This window comes from Protopterus annectens, chromosome 6.part0 (assembly GCF_019279795.1).
Source record: "Protopterus annectens isolate FY-2018-M chromosome 6.part0, PAN1.0, whole genome shotgun sequence".
NCBI classification, from domain to species: Eukaryota; Metazoa; Chordata; order Ceratodontiformes; family Protopteridae; genus Protopterus; species Protopterus annectens.
The window spans coordinates 724,311,645-724,326,941 of record NC_056737.1 but is presented as its reverse complement, the minus strand read 5'-3'; the positions used below and the strand labels follow the sequence as shown (position 1 = coordinate 724,326,941).

Below are 15,297 nucleotides of genomic sequence, written 5' to 3'. Positions count from 1 at the left end.
TCAATCTGGGCTTCTCAGCATGACCTGGATCCTTTCAGTGTGCCAGTTCTGGCCATTTTGGAGTTTTTGGCTGATATTTTTAATCATGGCGCTAGCTTCTCTATGATTAAGGTACATTTGGCAGCAATTTCTAATTTTCACATAGGCGAGAATGTGAGTTATTTGCCTTTGTCCCAACTTTGTAAGGCCTTTTTGAAAGGTACCTTTCTACTTAGGCCTCCAGTTAAGGACTCAGTGTCCCTTGGTATCTCACCTTGGTGCTGCAGACTCTGGTTTTTCCCCCCTTCAAACCAGTGGCAATTTGTGAGTTGCAGTTTCTGTCTTGGAAGACTGCTTTCTTGGTTACAGTTACCTCAGCCAAGAGGGTTTTTTGAGATCCAAGCCTTATCGGTCAAGCTCCCTTGCATGGTGTTTCATAAACACTGGGTTATCCCTGTGGGCTAATCCATCATTTCTTCTGAAAGTGACATCAGAGTCTAATATTAACCAGGTCATCAGTCTGCCAGTTTTCTTTCCAGATTTTCAAAATAAAGGAGAGTAGAAATTTTACTTGTTGATGTCCACAGGCAGCAGAGTTTCTATTTGCAAAGGACAAAATCATTTTGCAAGTCTGATCAACTTTTTGTTTCCTTTTCTAAACCTTTCTTTGGGAAGCCTGTCTCTAAAGTTACTATTGCTTGATGGATTTCTGAATGCACCTCGTTGGCCTATAGAGCCAAAGGGTTATCTCCACCAGGACATGTTCAGGTGCATTCCACCAGGTCTGTTGCTACTTTTGCGGCCTTTTGGTCCAGGGTTTCTGTGGATGATAACTGCTCTACAGCTACCTAGGCGTCATCGCACACATTTATTTCCCATTATAAATTGAATGTTCTTTCCAGGGGCAGGGCATCCTTTAGCTCAGCCATGCTCTGGAACATCCTTCAATGAGGACTTCCCAGGGTTTGTTGGTAGCTGGGGACTCTGTCCCATAGGTTGAAGACCAAATGAAAATAACAACTTCAGATAAAAAAGTTATGTACTTACCATAACGTTCCATCTGAGTTGTCGCTTTTCATTTGTCTTCAACCATCCCTCCCTCCTTCCCCCTGCCTTGTGTGGGCTGCGTAGTGGACTGGATGGAAGAGTCATAGCCCCTCTTTAATGGCTAATCCTTTTCTTGGTAGTTTTTTTTTTTTTGTGGGTACTGTCAGGTTTATAGGCATATGGTCTAGGTTGGGGTGCTGCTGCTGTTCTACAACAAACTCTATCTGAGGGGAGGAGGGAGACAGGGGCATTATGGGTAGGGGAGGAGCTTGGATCCAATTCTGGAGTATGCGGTCGAGTTGGGTCCGTACCAGATCCGGGATCCCACAGGTTGAAAAGCAACAACTCAGATGGAATGTTATGGTAAGTACATAACTTTATTTTCCATAGTAAAGTGCAATGAAAAACAATATCATGAGATGGAGAAAATATTTGAAGAAAAACTCAATAGTCATATCATTTGTTACATGGTGTAGTATGTGATAAATGAGACCTGAGACAATTATAATAACATATTTTAAAGATATGCAAGAGATTATATGATTAGAGACAGTGAGGGGAAATTGAGAGATGTCTTAGCATGAGAGATGGTGTTCATGTTATGATTATAGAAGGATGGAGTGAAGGAGATTGTAAGAAGAGTGCATCTTAGGTGAGTAGTGTGATTTAGGTTGAAAGGGTGAGAGAAGTATACTGAGTAAGTTCAGCCAGGATTGGCACAGGAGCAGGTCCAAAATTTTGTAAAGTATTCTTTTGGGAAGCATTTAAAGGTGGGTAGATTAGTAATCGTTCTGGTGGTTAGAGGTAAGGCATTCCATTTTTTTGCTACAGAGTATGACGATAGACTTTGTCCAGGGGATTTATTTGGTTTATTTATGGTGAAAAGTTGTTTGTCTTCTGATCTAAGAGTTCTTTTTGCAAAATACATGTCAATTAAAGGGATAAGACCTGGGTAGGTTAATGGTTTGTTTGTATATGATTTTATGTATTAGTATAAGCTGAATGCAGGAGAGGGACTTTCAGCTAGCCAAGGGTATGCATAACTTTGCAGTGATGGGTAGAGGAGGAGGATGAATTAGTAGCAAACTTGGCAATTTTGTCATAACAGCTTTCAAGTTTGTTTTTTTATGGAGGATTGTAAATTGACTAGAATTTGGTGCTCCATAGAGTAGGGAGGGCAGAAGGTAAGTTTTAACTAGAGTAGTTTTTGTGGATGTGGTCAGTAAATGTTTTTCTGTAAAGCATGCCTGGTGTTTGATGGGTATTCGTGATACTGCTTTGGATGTGGAGATCAAATTTAACATTGTCATCTATTATGACTTCTAATAGTTTGGTATGGTAGACTAATTCAATTTCAGTGCCATTTTCTGAGGAGATTTTGAATGATTATACTGTGTTAGGAGTGAGAATTTTTGAGGTAAAGAGGATGAGTTTGTTTTTGGTGAAGGTTAGTAGGAGTTGTGCTCTTGTAAGCAAGGTTTCAGTGGAGATGACAGCTTGTTGATTGATTTCTTGGAGGTGAGCTAGTGTTTGAAGAGCAGATGATAGTAGTCATCAGATGATGGCTTAGACCCTTACCAACTTGATAGTCTTCAGTTGTACCTTTTCTACTGTCTTGATGTCCCTTTGCTGACATGACTAGCAGATGTAAACACACCTCCCATTGCCACCGTCACTTTAGATAATGGTAGGATGCCGTGCCTTTGTTGTCCCCCTACCTTTTTTAGTTCAAGCCAACATCTGTTTGGGTTTTACTACTGCCTTTTCACAGTTTACATTTCAGCCCGAGGATGATTATAGCAGTAGTAAAAGTCCAGTTTTACTCAGCAGTAATAATAATCCAGAATGCCCGAAATGGTGATAGTTGATGAATTTCATATTATTTCACAGTACTGTACATTATTTCTGCAAGACAGGGGGATATAATAGTAGTAGTTTACAATGTCTTCATCAGACTTGTTTTGTGTTGCAAATAAGCAAAAATCCTCTTAATAATACACTTTAAAAGAAGTAAAAAGCAAAAGAGACCAATGCCTTGGTGCTGACTTACTTTATTTAAATTAATGAAATGAATGAAGTCTTTTGACAGTATATATCACCAGACTAATTAAAATCAGCTATAAGTAACAATAAGTACGAAAACGAAATAACTCCACCAATGAAACCAATAAACAAAACTTCCGAAGATAAGTTCAGTTTGGCTGAATAAAGTATGGAACACCAAGCTTAGCGCTTTCATTCACTTTATTTGACGTGAACTTCATCAGAAACAACTCTCCCAGACATTAAAGCACTTTATATAATAAAATGATGGTCACATGTTCTATGATGTCATTAATTAATTGATTCCATTAAAATATAAATTATATATATACATTTAAAATTGTATATTCTAAGTTGTAAGTGTTATAAAAAACACAAAATATATATATATATATATATATATAAATAATATAAATATATGTAAAGAAAATTTTAAAAAATAATACTTATAAAATTCATTTAATTTGTAGAAAACATTTTATATTGACTAAATCATTTAGTCCTGGAGCCTGATCTGCTCCTAAATACACTTGCCATATAGATTCTCTACATTCCAACAAAAGTTTGTTATCTCCAGTAAATGCACTATTATTTACACTGTCCAAAACATGTGCGAAGGAGCCATTAGAGATATTTTACCTAGGAAACATGAAAAAAACCTAGAGGAGTTAGAAATTAAGGCATTGAAGGATTTAAGGGAAAACAGTCAAATAAGACTGATGAAAGTGTCGAGAGCTTGGTACAAAACACTGGATCTGATGATGTCATTTTAATTCTTTCCTCAACTGATGGGTTTTGGATCTGACATCAGATCAAACTCTACTTTTACCAGACTCAGGGATCCAGCTCTTTTAGATAAAACTTGTCTTTCTATCTGTTACCTTTTTTTCTGCCTTTTTTGTCAGGCCTTTCTACACATGTCCAGGTAGTCTCTCTCATACCATTGTTGGCATCCTTTCTTTCCATTTACCTGCTTTAGGGTATCATTTGAATACCGCCGTTGGTATTTTCTCTTTCTTTTTATCCCCCGCCCCAAAAAAATGTCTCTTTTTTTTTTTTTTAAGGAATAGGCTAGATTTGTCATTATGGCTGACAAGCCTACAGGATTTAAGAAGTTCTTCTCCTGTCGGCATAAGATCCCTAATTGGATGCCCACAAGGAGTGCGTGAATTGTTTGGGCACTGCCCACCTAAATGTGGACTTTTCTATTTGTTTGGGGTTCAGCTCCTGTACTTTGTGACAGAAGTAAGATAATTTTGAAAGGTTTGCTTTCTTCTTCTGTTTCTGTCTTAGCTGAAGCTCAAATCCCTTCTAGCAAAAACAGACAAAGGGAAGCCTGACTCCTCTCCTAAAGAACAGGAGTCCAGTAAACGGACTCCTGATCGTTCTCCTCATTCAACTCTAATTCTGAGTCACCAGCTAAAGTTACTAACACATCGGATCCGACATCTTTCTTGGATCCTACTACATCGAGACCCAAGTCTCCTTGTGTCCGATTCCCATTTTTCACCCTAGATCCGATATTCCCTCAGCTCCATTCATCCTTCTTACAGGACACCGATAGAAAATCTTCCAGACCTCCTCCTATTACTTCATCCCTTAGGTATTCTAGGAGCTTATCTGAGGCAGAGGTGGATAAGATGAGGAAGTTTCTCAGGGCTCAGATTCAGATGGAGGGCTTATTCTGCCTCAGTCTCCCAAGGGACTCATGAGCCTGCCCTTCTCTCAACATCATGTCACATTTCCTTCTGATCAGCGGTTTCAGAACCCTTGGATCTGAGATCTTTGAGGATGTCATGTCAGATCCAAAAAACACCCTTTCTTCAACCCTGACCATTGCCCTGAGTCAACCGGCTCTGACCTCTTTGGAGCAGGATGACTGTTGGAGCTGAAGCGTCAATGTTGGCTATGGGGGACTGGGATCAACTCTGAGGCTGTCAGAGCTATCCTTGCATCTCAGTATCTCAACGTTGGATACCTCAGCCCCAACTCCCTCCTTGAGGGAGGAATCCATGGGGTTGCAGAGGTCAGCACAGGTGGCTTCAGTGCCAATAGGGCCATGTGCTGTTTCTCCTGGACCTCCTGCCTTTGAGGTTGTGGAGAATGCTTTCTCCTTACCCAGACAAAGGACATCTTTACCCTCTTCGGATCCTAAATTCTCACCACTGGCTTTGAACACTGACCTACCATGCCTACTCCACTGGGACAACCACCCCATACAGGCATTCATCTAGTCCTCGTATAGGACTCCCCATTTTATTCTGATACTTCACCAGACCATCCCACTGGTGAGGTCCGTAGGAAGAGAACATCAAAAAGGAGGGCCCTAGATTCCCCTCAGGAATCAAATCACCGAAGACACGGAGTTTGATAAAGGGGAAGGGTCCCCCAGATCTCCACCTGACTATGTTTCCTTTAGAGAAATCCTAGAACTTAAACAGATAGGTGAATGGTCCTCCGATATCCCTTCACAAGAGGAGGAGTTGTTTCTGGAAACTTTGGGGGCTGGCAAAGCTACATCTTAGGTAGTCCCTCCTGCTGATGAGTTAATAGATCTCATCTCAAGCTGAGTATGGAAAGAACCCAATACAGCAGAACTTATACCCAAGAGGCCAGACAGGTTTCTAGCTCGTCTTAAAGATAGGGTCCATTGGAACAAGGGAGTCCCTATAGATGCCATGGTGATGGCAGCAGCCATTAAGAAAGCTTGTAGAACAGAGCTCATCTGTCCACCCCCCTAATAGATAATTTAGGGCCTTGGACAAATTTGGCAAGCACATGTATGCCTCAGCGACCTTAGCTGAACTGTTTGACACATTTAACTAGGCTACAAAGGGATTGGATCAAGGAGCTTTCCAAGTCTCTTGTAGGGTCCATGTCTGTGGAGGGACCAGAAGAGAGCTTCTTCACAACTGGCCACCCTCCAGTTCATCTCCAGTTCATCCATGAGATTGATATCTCGCGCATCTGAGAGCACCTATAGAGCTGCAGGTTCAGGCATAACAGTCAAGAGACATGCCTGGATGCACTTGTGTGATTTTTGCAGAGCCGTTCAAGTCTTCATTTATCAGTGCTCTCTTTGATGGTTAATTTCTGTTCGGCCCCAATGTTAAAGAAACACTGTCCAGAACTTGAGCAAGATGGAAAGACCCTGTCTGCTGTGTGGATCTGTTTTTCTGCTCCTCCAAGAGCCTTCTGTAGGAATCAGTGAGATAGTAAAAAGATGTGGTGGTGTAGATCCCAAGGGCCTTTCCAAGAATCATAGAGAGTTCTTTCCAGGGCAAAGGGGAGAACTCCAGCTGAAGATGCCACCCTCATGGCATAGGTGACCCACAGAACCAAGACTTCAGAGATACCTTGTCTGACAGACCATACCAGCACTCCTGCAGGATTACCCAATTACTGCACTCTGGAGGAAGTCGGGGGGCACTTATCTCTGCATGTAGAAGCCTGGGCATCCGTCTGTAAAGACACTTGGGTGTGGAAAATCATATCCAGAGGTTATTTCATACCATTTTACCAAATTCCCCCAACAAAACAGAAAAGAATCCTCTATCTTCCACTCAGTCAGAGGGAGGCTGCAACCTTGGAAATAGAAAAGCTGTTAAAAAAATTCATCCAAAAAGTCCCCCCAAATCAACAAGGATTCACAACTTACTCAAGATTATTTTTAGCGCCAGAAGAGACAGGGGACTTGAGAACAGTTCTGTATATCAGCAGACTTGACTAGTACATAAAATACTCGAAGTTCCAGATGGTCACAGTTCAGTCCATGTTACCTGTACTATGAAAGGACGACTGGATGTGCTCAGCAGATCTTCAAGATTCATACTATCACATCAAAATGAGCAGGATCTCCAGAAGATTCCTGCACTTCTGTCTGGCAGACGGTCATTACCAGTTCAGAGCACTGCCCTTTGGTCTCAGCACAGCCTCCAGGGTGTTCACCAAATGTATGGCGGTGGTAGCGGCTCACCTGAGACTGCTGGGATTGCGGGTGTTTCCATATCTAGATGACTGTATCTTGACCACCCCATCCAGGCATCTCTTGATTCAAGTGAGGGATTCCTTGCTCCAGTGATGTCGTAATTTGGTCCTCACAGTGAATTGCACCAAATCACAGCTTTCCCCTATTCACTCTCTGGAGTTCATAGGTGTTTGTCTAGACATGACCAACCAGATAGCTTCCATTCCTCTGACGGGGGTTTACACGGTCAGGTCGCAGGTCATAAAAGTGATCTCCTTTTCTTATCTTACAGCAAGATTAGTCCTCCAAGTATTCGGATCAATGGGCATCAATGATAACTGTAGTCCTGTTAGCCAGGTATCATGTGTGTGTGTCCTTCAGTGGACTCTTTCTGCACATTGGTCTTGTCTTCAGCATCCTCTGAGCACCCTCAGTTAAGATTTCCAAACTTTACAAAAGATTTCCAAACTTTACAAGGAATGTTATCTTTGGTGGAGTCAGTCAGAAAAAATTTTTCAGGGTCTTCCCTTCGTTCTCCCTCAGCCAGTAGCCACAATCACCATGGGCACCTCGCAAATTGGGTGGGGGGTTTATTTCTTGGGAAGGACAGTCCATGGTGTGTGGTCCCCAGAACAGGCCCAATTTGCACTTCAATGTTCTGGAAATGAGAGCTGTCCTACTAACATTGCAGGCTTTTCAAGATGTTCTACCTTTAGAGATAATTGAGATACAAACAGACATGTCAGTGGTTTGGTGCATCAACAAACAGAGGGGAACCAGATCTTACCCATTATGTCGAGAGGCAATGAGAGTGTGGCAGTGGGCAATATTTTCTTGTCTTTTTCTTTTGGCAGTGCACATACTGGGGAAAACCAAAGTGCATGCAGACAGACTAAGCAGGTCCATTTTGATGTCTCACGAGTGGTCTCTCAATCAGAGTGATGGAAGACTTTTTTGGTCGATGGGGATAGTCTTGCTGTGATATTTGCTTCTCCCCTCAACAGAAAGTGCAGCAGTTTCTTCATCCTGATTCCTCCAGAGGATGAGTCACCAAGAGATGCTGTAGTCCACAAATTGTCCCTCTGGTCTCCTTTATGCTTATTCCCCATTACCACTTATCCCCAAATTACTACAGAAAGCATCCAGTTGAAAAGCACAGTCCTCATCATTGCACCCTTTTGGCCTTATCAAGTGTGATTTCCTTTCCTCTGACCTCATTTTATTTATCCAGATTGGGTACTAGATCCACGTCCAGACCTTGTATCTCACCTGACAGGGATTCAACATACAGACATCAACAGCCTCAAATACCAGTGATGGCTAGGCAGCCCAGACTTTCTTCCCAAGTTTGACAGATTTTCGTCCACAAGAAAAATTAACAAGAGTAAACGGAAAAGATCTGGGCCCTTCAGAGAGGTTTGGATCCTTTCTCCATCCCGCTCTTGGCAGTTCTCAACATTTTAGCCTTCATTTTTAATACCAGGACGAGATATTCTACTATTAAAGTTCAACTAGCTGCCATTTCAAATTTTCACTCAGGAGAGAATCGGTCTTCCATGGCTTCCTCAAGATTACACAAGACCTTATTTAAAGGTACCTTTTTACTCAGACCCCAGTTAAAGATTGTAAATCCCTTTTCAGATTTCACTATTCTCTTACAGGCTGTTACTTAACCTCCCTTTGAATCTTCTTCTAAGTTTGGCCTTAGGTTTTGTTCTAGAAAACAATTTTTCTGATCACTATAACCTCTGCTACACTACTATCCAAACTCCTAGCCCTTTCTGCAAGACCTCCATATTTATGAAGATAGGGTCCCATTACATACAAACCCATCCTTTCTACCTGTGGTAGCTTCCGAGTCTGACTTAGGTCAGGTCATCAGTTTACCTGTGTTCTTCCCTAAATTTTCAAACAAAGAAGAATATATGCTGCAGCTTCTGGATGTACATTGGTTGCTCAGGTTTTATTTACACAGAAAATAGGATTTCAGAAAATCTGATCAATTATTTGTATTTTTTTCCAAGAACAAACTGGGTAAAGCAGTTTCTAAAGGAACTCTAGCCAAATGGTTAACTGACTGTATAGCCTTTGACTGTAAAGAAAGAAGTTTTAGTTTTACCCAAGCCCCACAAAGCTCCTTCCACAAGATCTGTAGCCATCTCATCGGTCTTCTGGTCAAGAGCTTCCATAGATGATATTTGTGCAGTTGCCACTTGGTCCTCTTCTCATACCTTTATTGCTCATTACAGGTTAGATGTACTATACAGAAATAGGGAAGCATTTGGTTCCTCTGTACTCCGGAATGTCCTTCCATGAGGACCACCCAAGCTTTATCTGGCTGAGGACTCTGCCCCATCATTTGAGAAATTAATGAAAATGACAACATCAGATAAAGACGTTATGTACTCACCATAACAATGCATCTGCATTGTCCATTTTCATTCTTTCTCTGCTCCCCACCTTCCAGCCTCCTTCCTTTTCTAGTGAGGCCTAATTGATATAATTTTGGGAACTTACCTTTTCCTTGCTTTTATCAGTCTCAAAGACTTACCATTACAGTAAGTAACTCTCATTACTGTTCTCAAGTGGGGTACTTTGCTGTTTAACTACTTAATTCATTGCATGTTTTAACTTCATGGTTTGCTAATATTTCTGTTTGTAGATAGTGTGCCTCTTCAGCCTGTTGGTGCTGGTGAGGAAGCTGATGAAGATCAAGCTCTTGGTACAAAAATCTCTTCATTGGCAGCACCTGTTAAGGCTGTTTATGATGGACCTATGCCAACACCTAGACAAAGACCCCTTCAGCCTGGATCTACCCCTGCACATCTAATGCATCGCTTTATGGCAAGTATTGTACTTTGTTCTATATGAGTTCATGTGCCCTTTTAGAACAATTTTACATTGAACTATTTCTAGATATTCATACCCTGCTTCAGTTGCCTAAAATTCAGATTCTACCATCTTGATCTTTGACAATAAAGAAAATTAGTTATTTTTTATTGCTCCTTGTGATAAAAAGTGTAGCTCTAGAGATAATTTTTATTTGGTTGGCAATAGGCAGCACACAAGTATTTGTCACTATTTTGTGTATTTGCATTTCAGGTAATGGTACATAAGTGAAATCGAATATATGAGGGCCCATTCTGTTTTTTAAAGTTATCGCTGCTTTTTCCTGTGGTTTTACCAGTTTGTATTTTTTCATTAGTCTTAATGTTTTTACAGGCTTTTATTGTGTGGATTTGCACATATTTCACAGTGCTGTTACAAATAAGTGATATTTCTATGGGGAGTAGTACTTAACTGTCCTATGCTAATACTTTTACAAGCTTTTAGTGGTTTAACGTTTAGTGTGCTGATTCATGTGCAGAATGACCACTGAATAGTTGTCATAATCTAAAAGAACACCATCAGGCAGAGATGTAAATGTACTTGGCTGGTGAGGGATTTGATCTTCACTCTGAACATGTCAGTTATCGTGGTTTCACTTCTGTGGTAAAACTGTTGCAGTAAAGGGTTTACATTAGATGTGAATTAACAACAGACTGTAATGTGCTGCTTGTATTCTGGCCTTGAAACCAAAGTGAGGATGCTTTAGTTAGCACTGAATTTTTCTGTTATCCATCACTTGAGATGGAAATTAAAGTTGAGATTCTTTTTATATGAGTTTTCTTATCTTCCTTAAGTGTTATTGTGCCACCACTCCTTTCTTTACCAGATATCTCATTAAACACCTCTGGTTGTCACTCCATCTGTACATACTTCCCTATTGAATACTGTCCAATACACCAGGCTGCTCAAACAGCACAGTGTCTTGAGAGACGAGTATTAGCTGCTAACTAGGTGTTTGGTTACACAGAGACCTGACAGCCTTGTGCTCTTAAGAGTAAACTGCAACCAGGATCTATGGCCCTGCTTTATTTTTCAGAGTATTGCTTTTTACATGGGCTAGATGAATCCATTGACTCCTGACAACTGATGTGCTCATTATCAAACTGCAATTGAAAATCAGCAGTTGTAGGTTGCTCCAAAATTATATAGTTTGGCATAGCTTTGAATCTGTGTCATTCTCCTCTACTGATTATCACCACTCCCCACATTGCTGAACTGTTTCAAACTGCCTGAATAGTTATTGCCCTTTATACCCAAACTTTGATAATAGCAAATGAGAGAAGGTCCGAAGTAGTAAAGTTCAGAGTCTAGCAGTAAAGAATTAAGTGTAGCCGAAGGGTGTGATTAGTACCATACTTCGTATGCATAGCTTAATTCATGATATTCTGGCAAGTGCAGTTGCTGTGTTATCAAAAGGAAGCGAGTAAGTGTTGAGCATTGTCTAGGTGGACTGACTGAAAACCAAAGGTGCTAGAAAAATGTACTGTGGTCATAGACGTTTACATCTTGATTTTATACCTGTAACTGATGAGCAGTGCCTTGCAGTTCCCTAGCCTTCCTATTCCTTACTTACACCAAGCAGCTTCCATCCTGAGGTTTCTGCTTTCCCTATGTCTTATTAACCTTGCCTTAGAGCAGGTTATGTTAATGGATTTTATGGAGAAAGAGTGGACTACAGTTTAGGCATCTGAAGAATCTCTTCTCTTGCATGGCTTTGCTTACTTCAGTAATTATAAAACATGATATCAGAGTACTGCAACTTTCTCAGACTCACTAGTGTAGTTCAAATGTTCTTGCAGATTGTGAATGTGACATATTAAAAACTATAGGTAATTAGACATATGTAGTGTCCAACTGGGTGACAACAAAACTACACATTCATGGGTGGTTGAGGGGACTAGGTCGATGTAGCATGTTGTACAGGACAGCACTTTTGAATACTCTGCAGATAGCTCTGGCTGGGCTGCCTTTTTAATACAGTCCCCGTCTCACAGCCAAAGGTCTCCCTGAACATTCAGACCAGCAAAGATGAAAACTTCCAGTGTTATGCTGTATGGAATTGGCTGCAGAAGGCTAGGGAGGCAGAAGCAAGATCTCACAGAGCTTCAGATGAACCTGGACATGCAAATTCTTCAACTCAAATCAGTCTTCTTGGACATTATTTCTTTACTGGAACTGGGGATGTAGATTTTTTTTTTTGTTCACACAATTTTCTTACAGGTTGGCCAACTTGTAGGAAGCAACTGAGTGCCTCTGGTTTTCTTGGTAATCAACACAGCAATTATTACAGGTTACCCATTCATATTAACTTAATTCACTTGATTGCAAAAGAACTAGTGCATCAGTGCATGTAGTTTGCTATTGTGGATCTCAGTATTCCCTGACTTTTATCTGATTCAAACTATGCTAGTACATTTAATGTATCCCTGTACCACTGTCATTTTATCTTTTTAAAAGCCAGCTACAGTTAACTTCTGTACTTGAGAGTCTTGGATGAAGTATAATTTTAATGAGGAGTGTTAAATGTTAAAAATAAAGCTAAGGAAGTTCTGTTTACCAATGTAGTCTTGCCTGTTTTTTTGCATACCACTTTTCTCACCCACAATTCACTTCACTTCTTTTATCTTTAAGGAAGTTTTCCATAATTACTTGACATACCACGACTGAAATAGTAAAATGATTTTAATAAAAATAATAAAATGTGCTGCGGTAGCATTGTCGCCTTACAGTTAGACGTTGCCCGTTCGATTCTCAGAGCGTCTTCTGTGTGGCGATATGCGTAAATGGGCATTCCTTCGTTGAAGGTTGTACATTAGGCCCGGCAAGCCAGCACATAAAAATCTACTGCCAATCATTAGCGGACCGGAGTTCCATTGTGGCAACCCCTAACCGGGAAAAGCCGAAAGACACAAACAAAATAAAATGCATGTAATGAACGCTTTTGCTGTACAACACCGCTTCTTCAGACCAGTAAAATTACAAAAGTGTAACACACCTGCTTTTTAAAATCAGAAACAATCAACTACAAATAATCAAATGAGGAAAATCATTCTCATCCAGTCAAAACACTCAAAAAGTGCACAAATCAAGTTACAGATCTGCAATCTCTCTTTGTTTCCCAAACAACTCAATCTGCTTAAACGAAACCTAGCACTTCTCTTTTAATGTCTGTCATACCACACTAGAAATACAGTAATACTAGCATCAGGTGTCAGCCATTGTGCAACTCATACAACCTCCAGACAGCTTATTCATACTACCACTATTCAGCTCTTAACATTCATTCTTACTCCATTACTTTGGTTCACGTTTTTGTTTGTTTTGGGCAGTTATAACATTAATGCTGATAAACCCAAACACAATCTAACCCTCTCAACAAGCCAGTTCAGTAAATAATTTGAAATTTAACCTGGTAATCTGCTTCCCATACTAACACACTATGGTTTGCCACTCTGAACATCAGACTGGCATTACATTAAAAATACCAATAAAACTTAACATTCCCTTATCACATTGTGCTATCTTGCCTTCCTTTGTTTATGGAGACATCATCCCAAACACAGGTTCTGTACCATCTCTGTCAGAGGCTCAGGTAACTACTAAGGCAATTATGCCAGTGCCATATCACCGCCCCCCCCCCCAAGCCCACATTACTGCAGCATTAGTCAATGATTGCTTTTCAAGCAACCCACCTAAATCCTCTCAGTAATATGAATGTTTCTAAAATTTGTCACCTAAATGTTCAGAGGATTAGAAATAAGTTTGACTATGTCCTGAATAATTGAAAAATCAACCATATAAATGAAGAGTAGCTGAGACATGGGTGAAAGATTCAGCATGTGTACAAAATAAATAAAACACCAAAACACTACAGGAAAGCAACAAAAATAACTGCCACATGCATGTTAGGAGACTAGGCCAAAATATATGGGAGCATAATGCTGCTAATGAACACCCCTTTCAAATACTAAGCCAATTAATAGTGCAGAATTCCTCTACAAATGACAATTATTCAGATTGGACATTAGCCTTAACAATAAGTAGTCAAACAATGGTACATGTAATCATGTACATTCATCTCAGTCTGGTACCAACCTCTCAATCCACAGTTCACGAAATCTTAAATATGACTAAAAGAAATGACATAGATTACTAACTGGAAATTTTTACATTGCTCTCCTAAGTCCATAATAGTCTCAGGTTAATCGTGTTCCAGCACAGCAAAAACTCCTCCAGCTAGTTAACTCTCCCAGCTAACCTACCCCAGTTACTAAAAATAGCACCCTATTAGACTTCACGCCACCACAGGTTTGGAAGCATAATGTCTCCCCAGTGCACCTCCCATTCAACCCACCCTTACCTTTAAAACTTGCAGTATTCCACCTTTAGTAGTTATTACAGGACCTTTCCTCAGTCTCCAAAGAACCTCTGGTGCTTGACAACCTAATTCTAATGTAGAATGCACCTCTCTTTACCATTCTGACAACCCCATGCAAGCCTTGTCCATTTTTCAGTGCACTACTATATTTTTTGAAGAACAGACACCTCCCAGTTAGAAGTAAAAGATTAAATGATCACTACTGCCCTTCATTTACTTTGTACTTAAAATCCCTAATGAAAAACAAAACAAAACAAAATGAAGGTTGGGAACAGTGGAAGGAATCTATCTAATGAACACCTCTTATCATGAGTTACCTCTCCCTCAGTCACACATGTAAATTAAAAAATGAGAGGTGAAATTCTCATATCTGAGGGCAAAGTAAACTGTAATGACATCAGAACCAAAGCTGTTCCGAAAAGTACAAGCATATTTTGGTATTAAATGATATAATGCATCACTGCCTACTCTTGATGGCACCTCCCCTCAGAAATTTAAAATATTCATTAGCACAGCAGTTAACACTCTTCCTCATCCAACAATAGCAGGTTTCCTTTCAAGATTACTGTTGCAGTATTACTGACATATATAGGCTATGCTGCCAAAGACAGCAATACGTCTGGCCATCATACCAAAGCTTGGAAGCTTTCTTCTTGCACCGTGCATCCAACGTATGACCTAAGCCCAAAGTCAGGATGTACATAAGGGACTTTCAGGCACAAATTACCTTGGAACTTATTTCCAGGCAGCCTGAATGCAGAACTTTGCTTCATCTTCAGTCTGTGATATGCAATTTGCGTAGCTTTCTAGGCATTAGGCAGGTAAGTACCTTACTGCAGACCCTTCCTCCTCTTACTGTTGCATCTTAATTTATTATACGTGTCATTGAAGATGGAGAAATGTGACTGTGGGAGGCAAATTACTCACAGGGATCACTATTTGAAAAGTCTTTCTTGTCTAAGGGCAAAGCGTAATTACAAACACTGTGCTTAAC

General features: G+C 40.3%; 1 protein-coding gene across 3 annotated transcripts in view; it reads left to right on the top strand.

Moving 5' to 3' along the window:
- WDHD1 (WD repeat and HMG-box DNA binding protein 1) overlaps positions 1-15,297 on the top strand; it is a 2,322,801-nt gene that overhangs the window by 1,098,938 nt on the left and 1,208,566 nt on the right. For all 3 annotated transcript variants that reach the window (XM_044074408.1, XM_044074407.1, XM_044074406.1), the window contains exon 12: positions 9,699-9,880. In XM_044074408.1, coding sequence (XP_043930343.1) covers positions 9,699-9,880 — 182 coding nt within the window. The remainder of the gene's footprint in view (positions 1-9,698; positions 9,881-15,297) is intronic.